Raw genomic sequence first — 15,122 nt, 5'->3', positions numbered from 1 at the left:
ACAAATTGTCATTCATGCTGACCACTGTGATTGATACAACTAGCTATTCTTACCTCTAGGAGCATATTCCTTAACTGGAAAAATGAGAGACAAACATTAAAAAGATTACCAACTAGTTTCCTGGTTGATTAAATGAAAAGTAAAAAAAAAGTGATCATTTGGATCTGCAGGTGTTTTTGGCATTGAGGAAAAGGACAGATGGGAGGCTTGATGCTGCTTTTTGATGGTAAAGAGGGAGGGAGGGTGATCACAGCAGGACAAGAACAGGGTTGTCCTTGCAGACTTGGAAGAGCCTCTTCAGTCATTCAACAAATATCTGTTAGGCATTTACTATGTGGTAAGCACCATTCTAGGCTCAGGGACACAGAAATGTCCCTGCCCTCATGGAGCTTACATTCCAGCTGAGAAGGCATATAAGGTGAATAAGGTACTACCATGTCAGGCGGTAATGAAAGCTATGAAGACAGTGAGACAGGGTGGAAGAAGAGAGCATGGCGGAGGTGTGACTTCACCTTCAAGAAAGAACTTAGACCCAAATAACAAGAAGGCACCAACCCTGCCAAAGTCTGAAGAAAAAGTCAAGGCAGAATACATAACATGCACCAAGGCCTTGGAACAGGAAATTACTTAGCACATTCAAGAGACAGGGAAAGGGTCAATATGGCAGAGATTGTGAACAATGAAGATAGTGGCTGACGATGTGCCCAGAGAAGGGGTGGTGCCGACCCCAAGGGGCCTCCATGGAAAGTTTATGGGCTTTGCTAAGTGTGATGGGAAGCCAGTAAATGGTGTCCAGTGGAGAAATGCCAGATAAATTAAGGCAGAAGAATGATGAGAAGAGTAGTTTGGCTGGAGCAGGAGTTGTTTGTGAAGAACAAAAGAGCCTGAGACCAGAAACAGACCCAGATTTCGAAGGGCTTTCAACACTGGGCCAAGGAATTTGGTCCTCATGCTCTCAGCCTCAGAGAGCTACTGGGGTTAATTTTAGCAAAATTAGCTTATGCAAAAAAAAAAAAAAAAAAAAAAAAAAACATCTGATCTGAGGCCCTCCCTATTCACAGCATCATCTCCAGCTTCTCCTCTCATAACCCTGTTGTGTATTTATTCAGCAATGTTATAACACATACGAAACGCTCACATACACGCACAAACACATGCACACATGTATGAACACTCATCTCCAGTTACACGAAGATAGGTATGCCTGGCTCTTGTGTAATCAGAAAACAAAGCCGAATTCTGGGTTACCCGTCACCCTTAATGCCAATAAAGAGAGACGAGGACCTGGAAGGAATAAGCTGTGTCATCAATTACAACAACTGAGAAGGCAGGTGAGTCCCGTTCAAAAACCTGCCTTAACACTCTCCTGGTGCTGGTGGGGTTTATGGGATTCAGGAGCAAAAGGAAAAAAAAGAAAAAAGTCCATGCTGTTAGTTACATAACAACATGCAAAAGGCGGGGGTTCAGCTGCAGAAACATCTCCTCTGCAAGGTCTTCTGTGTAGCACAGACCCAATCAGCATGGTCCCACCTAGTGTCCTTGGTAAATCCTCAAGACAGCCACGGGCAGGTGTCTCCCAGGAACAGCTGGGACCCGGAGCCTCTGAGACCGTTTGCCTCTGGGAATTATGTGTGAAAAGACTCCCTGTTTTCTTAGGATACAAAGTAAATATTTAAGATTGGTGAACTAAGGCCCTGGCTGGTTGGCTCAGTGGTAGAGCGTTGGCCCGGCACGTGGAAGTCCCAGGTTCAATTTGTGGTCAGGACACACAGGAGAAGCAACAATCTGCTTCTCTACCCCTCCCCCCTTTTCTCTCTCTCTCTCTCTCTCTCTCTCTCTCTCTCTCTCTCTCTTTTCTCTCTCTTCCCCTTCTGCAGGCATGGCTCAGTTTGAGCAAGTTGGCCCTGGCTGCTGAGGATGGCTCCACAGCCTCACTTCAGGCCTTAAGTGGTTTGGTTGCCAAGCAACAAAGCAGCAGCCCCAGATGGGCAGAGCATCACCCAGGAGGGGGCCTGCTGGTGGATCCCGGTCAGTAGGTCCACTGGGGCGCAGGCAGGAGTCTGTCTCTGCTTCCCTCTCACTTAGTAAAAAATAATTTTAAAAAAAGGATTGAACTAAATTTCTAAATAATTTACAGGCTTTAACTTTTCACAGTTAATCCTGTGGCAGGGATTTTATAAAAAACTATTGTGATGTAAACTCCAGTAATTGTCAGGTCCCTCCCCAATGTAAGCTTTTCCTGACATTCTTATAAAGGTAAACTTTGTGCTTCATTTCAAAGTAAAAGCCAGGGAGCCATTAGGAGAGACTAGCAAGCAGATGATCTAGTTCCTAACCCTTACATATCTCCCATTCACTACAACTAAAAGTTACTATTGCTGAAGCCAAATATTTAAGTTTTGGGCTCCCCTATCACCTAGGCATTAGAATTATAAAGACAGTTGGGAGCTTCCAACTGCATTTGATTAGAAATGATTCTGGACTAGCTCTGTAATGTAAAGAAGTCTGAAGCCAATTCTGGACCAAATGGGAAAGAGCTTCCTTAGTTAGCCAGGTCAAGAGGGACACCCCCGTATTTGCTGTCTCTGGCCTGAGGCACTGTCACACAAAGAGCTTGCCTGAAGACAAAGAATTGACTCTAATGAAGGCATGCAAAGGCTCCACACATGCATGAAGAAAGTATTGGGAACAGAGAGGTCAGTGTCCTCTGCCGAAACCGGACCACCTGAGTGGCTATCTGCACCATCCGCATGCAAGGCCAAGTCTCGGGCATTGCTTTAGCTGAAAGAATATGACCTGCTTGATTTTGTCTACAGATATCTAACTAGAGATAACCATAAGGATCAAAAATGATATTTTTATTTTTATCCAGGAACCTGTCTATACACTCACAGTTGATTTAATTCAGGAGATCTTGGTTTTAGTTCCCACTTTGCTACTTACTTTCTGCATGGTACTGAGTTACTGATCTTAGCTATCTGAGCCTCTGTTTATTTATCTATAAAATGGTTGCCTTGACTGGATCACTATTTTCCAATGGACTAACCCTGCAGGTGAGGGAGGAAGTAGGGAGGATATAGAGGGGCTGGATGGATGCAACACCTCACATCTCCACTTTAGGGCACAGATGGGAATTATCCCTATGTTTTCCTACGAGGAGACATTTCTGCAACTAGAATAAGATAAGAGCTGGGGAAAGTGGGAGATCAGCTTCTAGTTCTCTTTGAAAAGAAAGAAACCCATCCAGGGTATATTCCTGGGGCTAAGGCAGTGTACCTAGTGGGTTTAAGCTTAAATAGTTGTTTATGGCTTTTACACTGGAGCCTTGTCACTTCAAAGAAAACAAGAAGAGGTGGGGACCGTGCACAGAGCAAGCTCTGAGCCAGGATTGGTGGGAGGCAGGGTGAGCACGAGGTGAGAGGTGGAGCCACACAGCCACCGTTGACTTAAAAAGCCGGGAAGCCAAGGAGTCTCCTCTTCCTGTCCGGCTCCCTGGGACTCTTAACTGCCAGCTTCCAGATAAGAAAGAATTTCAGAGCTTGGACCTAAATTCTTTGTGCTCAGTTCCGTGGCTGATGCCAAAAAGCATTCCCAGCTAGAGTTGTAAGACGAAACCTATTTATAGGTGCAATGTCTTCTGTATCCAGATCGGATGAGTTGGTTTTCTTTGTGAATGGAAGGAAGGTAAGTGTTGGGTGTTACCACCATGGCTTGAGCCAGATGGAAACTACTAACTTGAGAGGAGTTTTTGTGGCCCGTTTGCATTGAAGCCCCTTCAATCAGGGACAAGAAGCCAGGGACTGGGAACCCATACTAATTGGGCCTGTTTCCCACTAAGCCGGGGCTCAGCCTCTGGGATGTGGGGAGGCAGTACAGAATGGGGTCCATTGCATGTGTCCTGGCTTCAATCCAGCTCTGCCATTTACTGTGTGAACTTACGCAAGTTCCTTCTCCTCCCTGAGCCTCAGAGCACCCACCCTCAGAATCCACTTCCAACAGTGGCTGTCAAGATTAAAAGAGAGATGCCCCTTTCACTGATTAGGAATCCCATCAATGTTTGTAAATCACTTTACACTGAGCCTGATATACTGGAAGCACTTTATGTAGTATTATCTAATAGGATATCTTTTTTTTTTTTTTTTTTTTTGCAACAGATGGGAAGGGAGAGAGATGAGAAGCATCAACTCATAATTGCAGCGCTTTAGTTGTTCATTGATTGCTTCTCTTAAATGCCTTGACCTGGGGGCTCCAGCCAAGCCACTGACCCCTTGCTCAAGCCAGTGACCTCAGGCTCAAACCAGCAACCTTGGGCTTCAACCCAGTGACCTTTGGGCTTAAGCCAGCAACCGTGGGATCATATCAATGATGCCACACTCAAGCTAGGAGCACATGCTCAAGCTGGTGAGCCCATGCTCAAGCTGGATGAGCCTGTGCTCAAGCCAGTGACCTCAAGGTTTCAAACCTAAGACCTCAATCTCCCGGTTCGGTGCTCTATTCACTGCACCACCACTGGTCAGGCTCCAGCAGTATATCTTGATCTTCAAATTCAGGAGGAGAAGAAACAGAGCATTCTTTTTTTTCTCTTAATCCACTTAATTTTTCTGTTGTGTCTCTGTTATACAGAATTGGTTGAAAGGTAATTGCCATCCATTTTGAGTACCCTCTTTCCCTGGGTTATGGTTAATTTTCAGGAGGAACCTATATGACAAGGAAAGGGGGGTCTCCCTTTGTCAGTTTCCCTGTCATCCTCCCCTCCAGTCCTCACCATCAGTCCACACAGGCCACTAGTTAACTCTCTGTCCTCTGCCAGGCCCCCTCCTCTCCTGAGTCCCTATCTGTTTCTCAGTGGGACCATTCTGTAGCTCCCAAAGCAGGTGGCTTCTCTGGGGTCTCACTCGCTGTCCTCCAGGGCCCCCAGCCTTCCCCTCCCACAAACCTGATTGGAATTTGGTCATGTCCCTAGAATTCCCCTTTCTCACACTCTATCCTGAATCCAGTCTCCACAGCCACAATACATCCACAAAACGATCACTTATGCGCTGGGCCTTACTCACTTGTCCACTGCCCTAGACTTCACAACGCCTTTCTCTTCCTCTATTTTCTGTTCCATATTCTCTGTGAGCATAAGCCCAAAATAAATTGGCTGCAACTAAAATAATGAATACGTCAGAAACTGGAGAAGATATAGGGGTGTGTGGTGGGAATAGGAGTCAGAGAGATAATAAAAAATATTATCCAACCATGTTGTCAGTAGACGTTTTTAAAGGACCTGAGGTGGCTGGCAAAGAGGGGCTTCTTCTTGTGTTGAGTAAGATCCCCCTATGGATCCAGAAAGCTGTTGAATTTCAATATCTTCACTTGAAAGCATCTTCCTGTACTGTTTTATTCTTTGAGGTCTACACAAGTTCATGTTTTTCTTCTGGAGAGAATGGAAGAACCTAACATGATTAGCTGTATCTTTCTTTCCTCCAGTGCAAGAGAATGGCTGGAGGTGTTTGCAGGACACCCCAATACAAAGTCAAAGGAAATATCCCCAAATAAGCAAATGGAAAGGAACTGCCAAGCAAGATCCCTCCATGGCTTTTAGTGCTAAACATCCACTGTTTAAGATGAGGGAGGGCGAAATTCTATTGTTCCACCAAAGCTGCCCTGGGTCCTGAGCTGGGGAAACAAGGTTCACCTCCAGCTCCTCTGCCATGCCAGCTCCCCCTGGGGCCTTTCCAGGACCTCAGTCCTCTGCACCGCCCCTTTCTGCCTCCAACTCTGTCATCCCTGATGTCAGCCAACGTACTCCCCACTAGAGGTGTCTCAGAGGCACCAGAGTAAGAAACTTTCTACCTATCTTTCTTTCCAGAACCCTCCATTAAACATACACACACACACACAGTTTAAACTATTTCAAGAGTATGAAAGACAGGGTTGGAAGATTCCATAAAAACTGATAGTGCGGCAAACATGAAGAACACAGCTCGCAGGCACCTTTCCACAGCAGTGGTTCCTAGCTCTCATCATGTCAAAGGGCATAGTTGCCGCACTTGCGTGCCAGACTCCTGCTCTGCGAATGTGTGTGAAGGCTGTAGGCCCTCAGATCACAAGAAAGCAGGGGCAGATGGAATCAGGCCATATATCATATCACAGCCCCTAAATCAAGCGGACCACGACAGACATTCCACTGGGCCGGTGATTGAGTCCCCATAACAATCTTTTTTCTGTCTTCGACACAGGTGATAGAGAAGAATGCAGACCCAGAAGTCACGCTGCTGACCTTCCTACGACAGAACTGAACCCTTTTGATCAAAGTTTGACCATGTCTATGTTTGCCTTAAAAATCAGGCCGACTGTGATTATGAAAGCTAAGCAAATTCTCCATTCCCAAACAGTCGGTCCCCCTTGACCCTTGCTCTCTCTCTCTTTGCTATTGGCAATGATTTTAGAGATATTAAGATAACTGAGCTATTTACAGAGGATGAAGTTTTCCCAGAGTTTCTTATATCTTGATTTAATTGCAGTGAAATAAAAACTAAGCTCTTTATTTCAGCACTAATTACCCCTTTAAGGGCCTTCCAGACCCCAGGAGAGTTGTTATGTAATAGAGGCTTGTGTTTCACGGTCTCTGCTCTGGAAAGAGACCAAATTTTTCAGATTCACAAAGACTCTATCGGAAAAAGACTGCCTTTTCCTACATCTGTTTCCTTGCAGCAGATTTTCCCCCATTTTATATTCTCAAATTTATTTATTTTTTTGGAAATATTTTTTAATTGATCTTTAGAGAGAGAAGACAGGAAAGAAACAAAGAGAAAGTGAAGCATCAGTCTGTTGTTTCATTTATTTATACATTCATTGGTTGACTCTTGTGTGTGCCCTGATCGGGAATCGAACTCACAATTTCCGCATGTTGGGACAACACTCCAACCAATTGAGCCACCCAGCCAGGGCCTTATATTCTGAAATTTAGATCTTTATCATAGTAAACATATTTCAATTGATAAATCTGATAGATCACTCAAGACAGCTTAAAAAGAAATTATAAATTAAGGGAATCGGCCCTTAAGCATTGGTTAAAAGCCCACATAGTTTTTAATTTAGTTGTCAATGTTTAGAAATTAGGAAATCTTATATTAGAAAAAACAAACAAACAAACAGGATTTTTAGCTTCTCATAAAATACGTGAAGATAATCATTCCTGCATGGCTACAGTCTTGTTTAAAGGTGAGTGGGGACTGTCCCTAGTCCCCAAAGTGCAGCATGATCTCTCCTGTTACACCTGCTCCACTCGTTCACATAATCTCTCTGATAAACATTTGAGATTATGACTCAATTTAAATGAATAAGCTCTGTGACCTTAAAAAGAAGTCAGCGATGCCAAATCCCCTAAATTTTGTGGAAATGGACCCACAATTAGAGAGAAGGCTGACTAAAGAGAGGGTGCAGATGTTGAGCCTACACCTAGAATTAAACCTGGACCACGCAGGCGGAAAGGGGTATTCAGGGTGGTATATGAAAATAAGTCTGGGAGTTCTCCCCGAAGGATCACTCTCATGCATACAGATCACTGGGCAAAACTAGCAATGCACTCGACTGCTCAGAACAAGCTCTCTTCTAACTATTTGATTAGACCCCCAAATAATACTTAAAATAAAATAGACTTTTTCAAAGGGCTTTTACTTTTACATCCCTTATCCTATGAGATGCTTATAAGCATGCAAAGATAAAGTAGGTATTGCTTGACCTCTCTGCAAGTGAGAAAACAGGCAGGGAGAGGACGATTAATGTCACACAGCTGGTAAGGTACGGAGTGGCTTTTACTGAGACTTGGAGGTGAATGACTTTTCAGACCCGGAACCCCCACACCCAAAGAAGACTTTCCCCACTCGTGACAGCCTAGGGGGCAGCTATAATGGATGCAACATGTCTACCTTCGCATCTTCTCCTTGACCACCTCCTCCAGTAGGTCTCACAGGAACCAAGTACGCCTGCGGAAGAGGAGGCTGTGGGGCCTGTACCGTGATGGTGTCTAAGTGTGACCCTGTGTCCAAGAAGATCAGGTATCCTGCCCAGAAACCCCGAGGCCAGAGAGGGCTTTGCTTCTTTGCCAGGCTTGTATTCTCATTTCACAACTAAAGCCGGTCTCCAAGGACCTCCCAGTCTTGTGATTCTCAGTATCTCTGGATCTTAGATCCCTCTTAAAATCTGATAAAAAGTATATACTCATACTCAGAAAATACACAAATTAATTATATCTTGCACACAGTTTCAGAGAGATCATGGATCTCCCAAGGCCCATCTATGCATCCTAAATGTAAAAACACCAATTTAGGTCAATCATTCATTTCCTCAATCATACAGATGAGGAAACTGAGGCTCAACAATATGTAGTGACTTGTTCAAGGTCATACAACTAGTAAGTCATAGAACAAGGATTTGAATGCATGACTTTTTGGCTGACACTAACGCCCTTCCTACAGTTGGACTTCACTAGACCAACCCTGCAGAGCAGGGGCCTGGGCCGTAATTCCATTGTAAGGACCAGATTCCAGGACTTGGGCTGCTCCCAAATCCACTGGCCCAGGAAATCAAGAAACGACCTCAGAACAGAAGCCATCCAATACTGTTGAGTGACCTTATCCAGCAGGGGTCCCCAAACTTGTTACACAGGGGGGCAGTTCACTGTCCCTCAGACTGTTGGAGGGCCGCCACATACAGTGCTCCTCTCACTGACCACCAATGAAAGAGGTGCCCCTTCCGGAAGTGTGGCAGGGGGGCCGGATAAATGACCTCAGGGGGCCGCATTAGGCCCGTGGGCCGTAGTTTGGGGACACCTGTTATACAGAGTTAAATTAACAAGCAAAAATATTTCACAAATATGGGTGAAAGATATAAGTGTGCTTTTTGCCTGTTATGGGATCAATGTCTTAATGAAAATCCTTTGAGGTCCAGCCCTACTCCTTGTAACACAAATCCACTCCCTTAAGCCCAGACCCAGGTAATCTGTTCTGGGCTGGGAAATTTTTTCTAAAGTTCAGAATGCCCATATTCCCGCTGAGGGTGCCCACCTCTCACAGATAGCACAGAGTCAGCAGAGGGGACTCTTAAGTTCTTCCTCCCTGTGGCCCCTTCAGTTCTCCATCTCCCAGGCTGAGTGATAGGCCTGGGGGCGGGGGTCCTGCTGCCCTTCTTGGTTCCCAGCTTCCCCAGGAGGCAGACTGTGCTGCTCCCCTTGATTTTCCTTGTCCTTCTCACCCAAAGGCACTTCTCCGTCACTGCGTGCCTGGTGCCCATCTGCTCTCTGCACGGAGCTGCTGTCACCACTGTGGAAGGTGTGGGAAGCACACAAACCAGGCTTCACCCCGTGCAGGTAAGAGCCTGTGCTGATATCCTCACTTCTTTACTGTCTCTTTGTAACCAATGCTGAACTGACAAGGCTGCCTCGGGCTGCTCGGTGGAGGCCAGGGGTGAGCAGAAACTTTGGCTGCCTGTTGGTCAAGATAATAGTATCTGTTAAGTGGTTTAAAGGAAAGCTGGAAATCCATCGTGTTTTCTTAATGATCATCTTTTTATTTACTTTTTCTACTTGAATGATAAGAAGGATTTTCAAAACCTTGATTAATGCCTACTGGACTATGATGCAGAATAAATAAAATAAATGTCTCAGAAGCTAACAGGATAAAATTCAGGACTATTCCCTGTGACATGGAAGTCTTGGGAGTAAATCTGGAATCAAGGGTGACTGCACCAGAGCACCTGCAATTGTTTCTCCAAAGCTGACCTCGAAGCTGGAGCACAGAGTCCGGCTTTAAGAGTCCTGTGACATGTGTTGGTAGAAACACATTGATTCTCGTGACATTGTCGCAGGGGTTTGGAGAGTCATAGGTCCAGACCCACCAACGCTTTGAGTCCTTCAAGGCAGGAGGAGCCTGGGTTTACTTAACCATGTGAAATCGATTTCAGGAAGATCAGCTGAAGCACACAACCACACAGAGTGCATGGAGGATGTTTACACCACGGTTGATAAACCTGACTGCTAGGGTGACATTACATTGTGAAATGTAGAGCAGGACTTCCCAAACTTTAATGTGCTTACAGATCAGCAGGGAGCTATTTAAAATGCAGATTATGAGTCAGAAGTTTAGAGCAGAGGTCTGAGTGAGCTTGCATTTCCTACAAGCTCCCAGGTGAGCCAACACCTCAGGTCCACGGAATACATTCCAAATAGTGAGCATCTGAAACACAGACCAAAATCTTGGACCTGTGAAAGTAAAGTTCTTTTTGAAATGAGACTCAGAGACCTGGACAAGAGTGTGGGGGTTACGAGGTTGGCGGGGGGGGGGGGGGGGGGGGGAGAGGGAAGGGGTTGGGGGAGGGGAAGGGCACAAAGAAAACCAGTTAGGTGACAGAAGACAATTGGACTTTGGGTGACGGGAATGCAGCATAATCATGTCAAAATAACCTAGAGATGTTTTCTCTGAACATATGTACCCTGATTTATCAATGTCACCCCATTAAAATAAAAAAAAAGCTCCTTTGAGCCAACAAAAAAGAATTTAAATAAGAAAGTACCATAAGGTTAACAGTATATAGTCTCCAAGTTAATAAAAAAGACATGACCTATGGTCAGAACTAAGCTGGTCAAAATGTAGAGGTGTTTAAGAAAACTGTTTTTTGAAACTTATAGTTTCCTTATAATTACTGATTTCTGGAGACTTCTTCTCACTCTGGAAAGAGAGGCTGCACACTGCTGATTCCCAATTAGAAGGATCTGGGCATCTGAGCTGGAGAAGTGAGTCTAATAACAGAAAATGGCTTCTGCATCACTTCTCCCAGGAGCAGAGTAGGAAAGGGGACACTGGCCATCTCTGGTCTGGGACGGAGTGGAGGGGTATCTACTTAGGGAGTGAGCTCTCCCCAGACGGATGAGGGAGATGCAGGATGTGGGCCCTGGTGAGAGGTGCTGGCAGCAGGAAGGCAGGGCCTGTGACCACGTGTGTGTCCTTCCAGGAGAGAATTGCCAAGAGCCACGGCACGCAGTGTGGGTTCTGCACGCCCGGGATGGTGATGTCCATGTACGCCCTGCTCAGGAACCACCCCCAGCCCTCCGAGGAGCAGGTCATGGACGCCCTGACAGGTAGGTTTGACACAGAGGACACTCACCACCCCCACGGTCAGGTGGGATGTGTGCCTCGGGCTGCTCCACCCCACCCACAATGTCACCCCAGCCCCACTCGGGAACCCCCTTGGTTGTTCCCAGAGTAGCTACAATGCACCCAGGAGAGAAGAATGTCAAGCTATACCCTGTTTACCAGAGCATTTGCTGAAGCGACCTGCACAGAACTAACACAGTGCATGGGGACCACGTCTCCATCTTGACACCCCCACTTCTCCACGCAGTGACTATTCTGGCTGTCTTCACCAGGGCTGTCATACCAAACTACCACAAACTGGGGGGGTTAACACAACAGGAGTTTATTCTCTCAGTGCTGGGAGCTGAGGTTCTGAAATCAAGTCTGAGGGCCCCAGAGGAGGATTCTTCCTTGCCTCTTCCTACTTTCTGGTGGGCAAGCATCCTGACTCACACAGAGTCATCACTCCAGTCTTCAGCTCCATCTTCTCACGGCCATCTCCCTGCATGTCAATGTCCAAAATCCCTTTTCTTTTCTTTTTTCTTTCTTTCTTTTTTTTGTATTTTTCTGGAGTGAGAGGAGGGGAGGTAGAGAGACAGACTACTGCATGCACCCAACCAGGATCCATCTGACATGCCCACCAGGGGGGCGATGTTCTGCCCATCTGGGGCATTGCTCCATTGCAACCAGAACCATTCTAGCACCTGAGGCAGAGGCCATAGAGCCATCCTCAGTGCCCGGGCCAACTCTTTGCTCCAATGGAGCCTTGGCTGCAGGAGGGGAAAAGAGAGATAAAGAAAAAGGAGAGAGGGGAGGGGAGAGAAGCAGATGGACGCTTCTCCTGTGTGCCCTGGCCAGAATCGAGCCCAGAACTTCCACATGCCAGGCCAATGCTATACCCCTGAGCCAACTGGCCAGGGCAAAAATCCCTTTTCTTATAAGGACACTAGTCACTGGATTAGGACATGCTCTAATCCAGTATGACCTCAGTTTAACATGAGTATATCTGCAGAGACCCCAGTTCCAAATAAGGTCACACTTACAGAGTCCAGAGGTTAGGATCTCAATATATCTCTTGAGGGGACACAATTCGAGTCATACCAGCCCTTCACATATAAAAAGAATCCTTTACTATTTGGAATGGGTTTAAGTTACTAATAGAGGAGTTCATAAACATATCCTTTCTACAGGATTAGTAACATCATTTTTCAAGTGTCAATAGCCCTTAAACTAATCATTTGTTAGACCCACCAATTCTTAGACTGAGGTCTGAAATGTGAGTGCAGACATACTCTCCTAACCTGCCAGTTGCCAGTGGACTTCCTTTACTCTCTCTGCTTCATTAGAGAAAATCAGACCACGTCATCTAAAATCTCTGCCTTCCATGGGTCCTTTCACTGTGTGGCCGCACTCCTCCCCCTCAAATGTGGCCAAGCCTACCTCCTACACCAGGCACTCAGAGAAGTCCAACTGGCCTCATTAATTCATGATTCCTCCTCTGCTACCCAACTCTCTCCTGGCCAGTCTCCTCTCAGCCCCCAATTACTTTGCACATTTTTACTTCTGCACCTTTATTCATCTGCTCCATGAACCCTGAATGTCCCCTTCCTGCTCTCCACCAACCTACTGCTTGCTTATCCTTCCAGCCCAGGCTTCTTTGTGAAGCCTTCTTAAATGAATCGTATTTCACATTGACCCTCCTCCACACCCACCTTATGCCTTTATCCTTGGAAACCTGAGTTTCTCCAGTGTTACCATAGAGTGGAATTATTCTCAGACCTCGTGAGTGCTGATTCCTGGACCCATTCCAGTTCAGGCGCATATTTAATAAACACTTCAGGAAATTATAATGCAGTGATCTAAAAACCACGGAGGAGCCCTACTAACAAACTGTTACTTTGCTCATATAGTGCTTTAAAAATGGCCTAAATTTTCTGGATTTTAGGGTCCCCGTATCTTCCATAGTGTCAGAGATATAGTTGTTGTCAATAGATACATGCTGAAATCACCAAATAGACTATCGTCTTCTCTAAGACAAAGAATAAAACTGGAATTGAGATAGCGAAAAAGATAATATTCTGAGAAGAGAAAAAAACATTGAACAATCTGGCAGATATTCAATATTTAAATAATCTGAAAAATACCTGCATCTGTTTTAACTTTCAATAAAACCCAGTAAATATAAAGCCTACTGATAATCATGTTTCTTATTTTATTAGGTAATCTATGCCGCTGCACTGGGTATCGGCCAATTCTTGAGAGTGGAAAGACCTTCTGCATGGTGAGTAGGTGACTATGGGAACACCTTCCAGAGTAAGAATGACAATGATAGCTGGTTAAGGCTGGAAATATAGGAGTTGAATTTTTAAAACTGTCTAAACAAACTGTAAGGGAGACAAGTGAGTTAGCTCCAGCTTGACCTAAGGGAGTCACACCATAGGGGGAAGTCAGGTAATAGAACCAGCCTTCCAGACATCTTCCATGAAAGTTTAGCAAGGTATTAGAACCGGACAAACCCAAAGCCACAAGTAAGGGCATGGAGTTTCTTTAAGAGAGGCAAGTTTTGTTCCAAAAATCCAGCTGCAAAAGTGTGAGCAAATAAGGAAGCCAAATATGCAGCCTAGAATCCAAACTTCACCCCATGTCCAGAAGCACAAAATGAGGACACCTCACTGGGCTGATGTGAGGATCAAATGAGAAATCGTGGCCAAGCATGTCGCAAAGTCCTGCTTGGCACTTCAGAAGGGCTCAACAAATAGGTCCTACTGTTATTAATAATGTTGCTGACACTGGGACTAGCGTTTGATGAGGGGACCAGCAGGGCACATCTGATCACCCACTCTTGAGGGCAGGACTGTTGTGGGCAGTACCAACCTTAGACCCAAGCAAGGTGGACACCACACTTTGAAAGATTCCTCCCTGGTCCTCTTTCAGCTACCCCCAAGAGGCCACGGGTTCAAGGTGACTTGTTCACCTGAAGCCTTCACCTCTTTTCTGGACCATGACCCAGATCTGGTCTTGACCCCATTCCCAGGCCTGACAGAAGTCTCTTCCTGCGTCCATCATCCTAGAGCAGATGATAACAGCCAGTGTGTGTACCCCTAGGTCAAAGGATGGCCAACCACTAGTTGTTTTGGGGGCAAATGGACAGAACTTGGTCATTCAGGCTGGGGTACTCACAAGGCTGGGTGAGGCCCCTCACAGTACAGAACAAAGTCAGGGTAGGGAGAGAAGGGCCCCACGCACACCCCAGACTTCTGCCACACGGGAGAGCTGAAATTGACAAGCTGAAAAAATAAATAGCTATAAACTCATCAGACTGCTAGTGTAAATGGAAAAGCACTTGTGAAATACAAATAAAGAATGTTAAAGAAAGCTCTCTCCTTATGGAATCAGATGTTATCACCTTTGCAGGCACAGCCATTGAGAATAAAGGCAAAAATGTGTTAGAGACCCACCCTGCAGCCAGCAGGCCCTAGAAACTTCAAGGGGTGAAAGGAACCAAGCCCTGCCAGGGACACTTGAGGTTCTTAGCTACTAGACCAAGAAGAGACTGGCTTTTTCTGGCATCATTGACTCATGGCCCATCTGGAAGCACTTAGAGCAGGGGTTGGGAACCTTTTTGGCTGAGAGAGCCATGAACGCCACATATTTTAAAATGTAATTCCATGAGAGCCATACAACGATCCATGTATGTTAGGCATTATCCGATAAAAATTTGCTGTTGTCCCGGAGGACAGCTGTGATTGGTTCCAGCCACCCACAACCATGAACATGAGCGGTAGGAAATGAATGGATTGTAATACATGAGAATGTTTTATATTTTTAACGTTATTATTTTTTATTAAAGATTTGTCTGCAAGCCAGATGCAGCCATCAAAAGTGCCACATCTGGCTCGCGAGCCATAGGTTCCTGACCCCTGTCTTAGAGCTTTGAGTAAACAGGGAAGCACTCGTTGCTACTATGGCTCAGCTCTCTTGCTTTTCTTTTCTTTTCTTTTTTTT

General features: G+C 45.6%; 1 protein-coding gene across 2 annotated transcripts in view; it reads left to right on the top strand.

The window, feature by feature from the left end:
• The first annotated feature begins 3,478 nt into the window (after positions 1-3,478).
• LOC136306390 (aldehyde oxidase 2) overlaps positions 3,479-15,122 on the top strand; it is a 90,190-nt gene continuing 78,546 nt past the window's right edge. For both annotated transcript variants that reach the window (XM_066232960.1, XM_066232959.1), the window contains exons 1-6: positions 3,479-3,684; positions 6,225-6,282; positions 7,949-8,045; positions 9,247-9,355; positions 10,996-11,122; positions 13,337-13,398. In XM_066232960.1, coding sequence (XP_066089057.1) covers positions 3,631-3,684; positions 6,225-6,282; positions 7,949-8,045; positions 9,247-9,355; positions 10,996-11,122; positions 13,337-13,398 — 507 coding nt within the window. In that variant the 5' untranslated portion in view covers positions 3,479-3,630. The remainder of the gene's footprint in view (positions 3,685-6,224; positions 6,283-7,948; positions 8,046-9,246; positions 9,356-10,995; positions 11,123-13,336; positions 13,399-15,122) is intronic.

The sequence above is a fragment of the Saccopteryx bilineata genome, chromosome 5 (assembly GCF_036850765.1).
Source record: "Saccopteryx bilineata isolate mSacBil1 chromosome 5, mSacBil1_pri_phased_curated, whole genome shotgun sequence".
Classification (NCBI taxonomy): domain Eukaryota; kingdom Metazoa; phylum Chordata; class Mammalia; order Chiroptera; family Emballonuridae; genus Saccopteryx; species Saccopteryx bilineata.
This window is presented reverse-complemented; position numbering and strand designations above follow the sequence as displayed.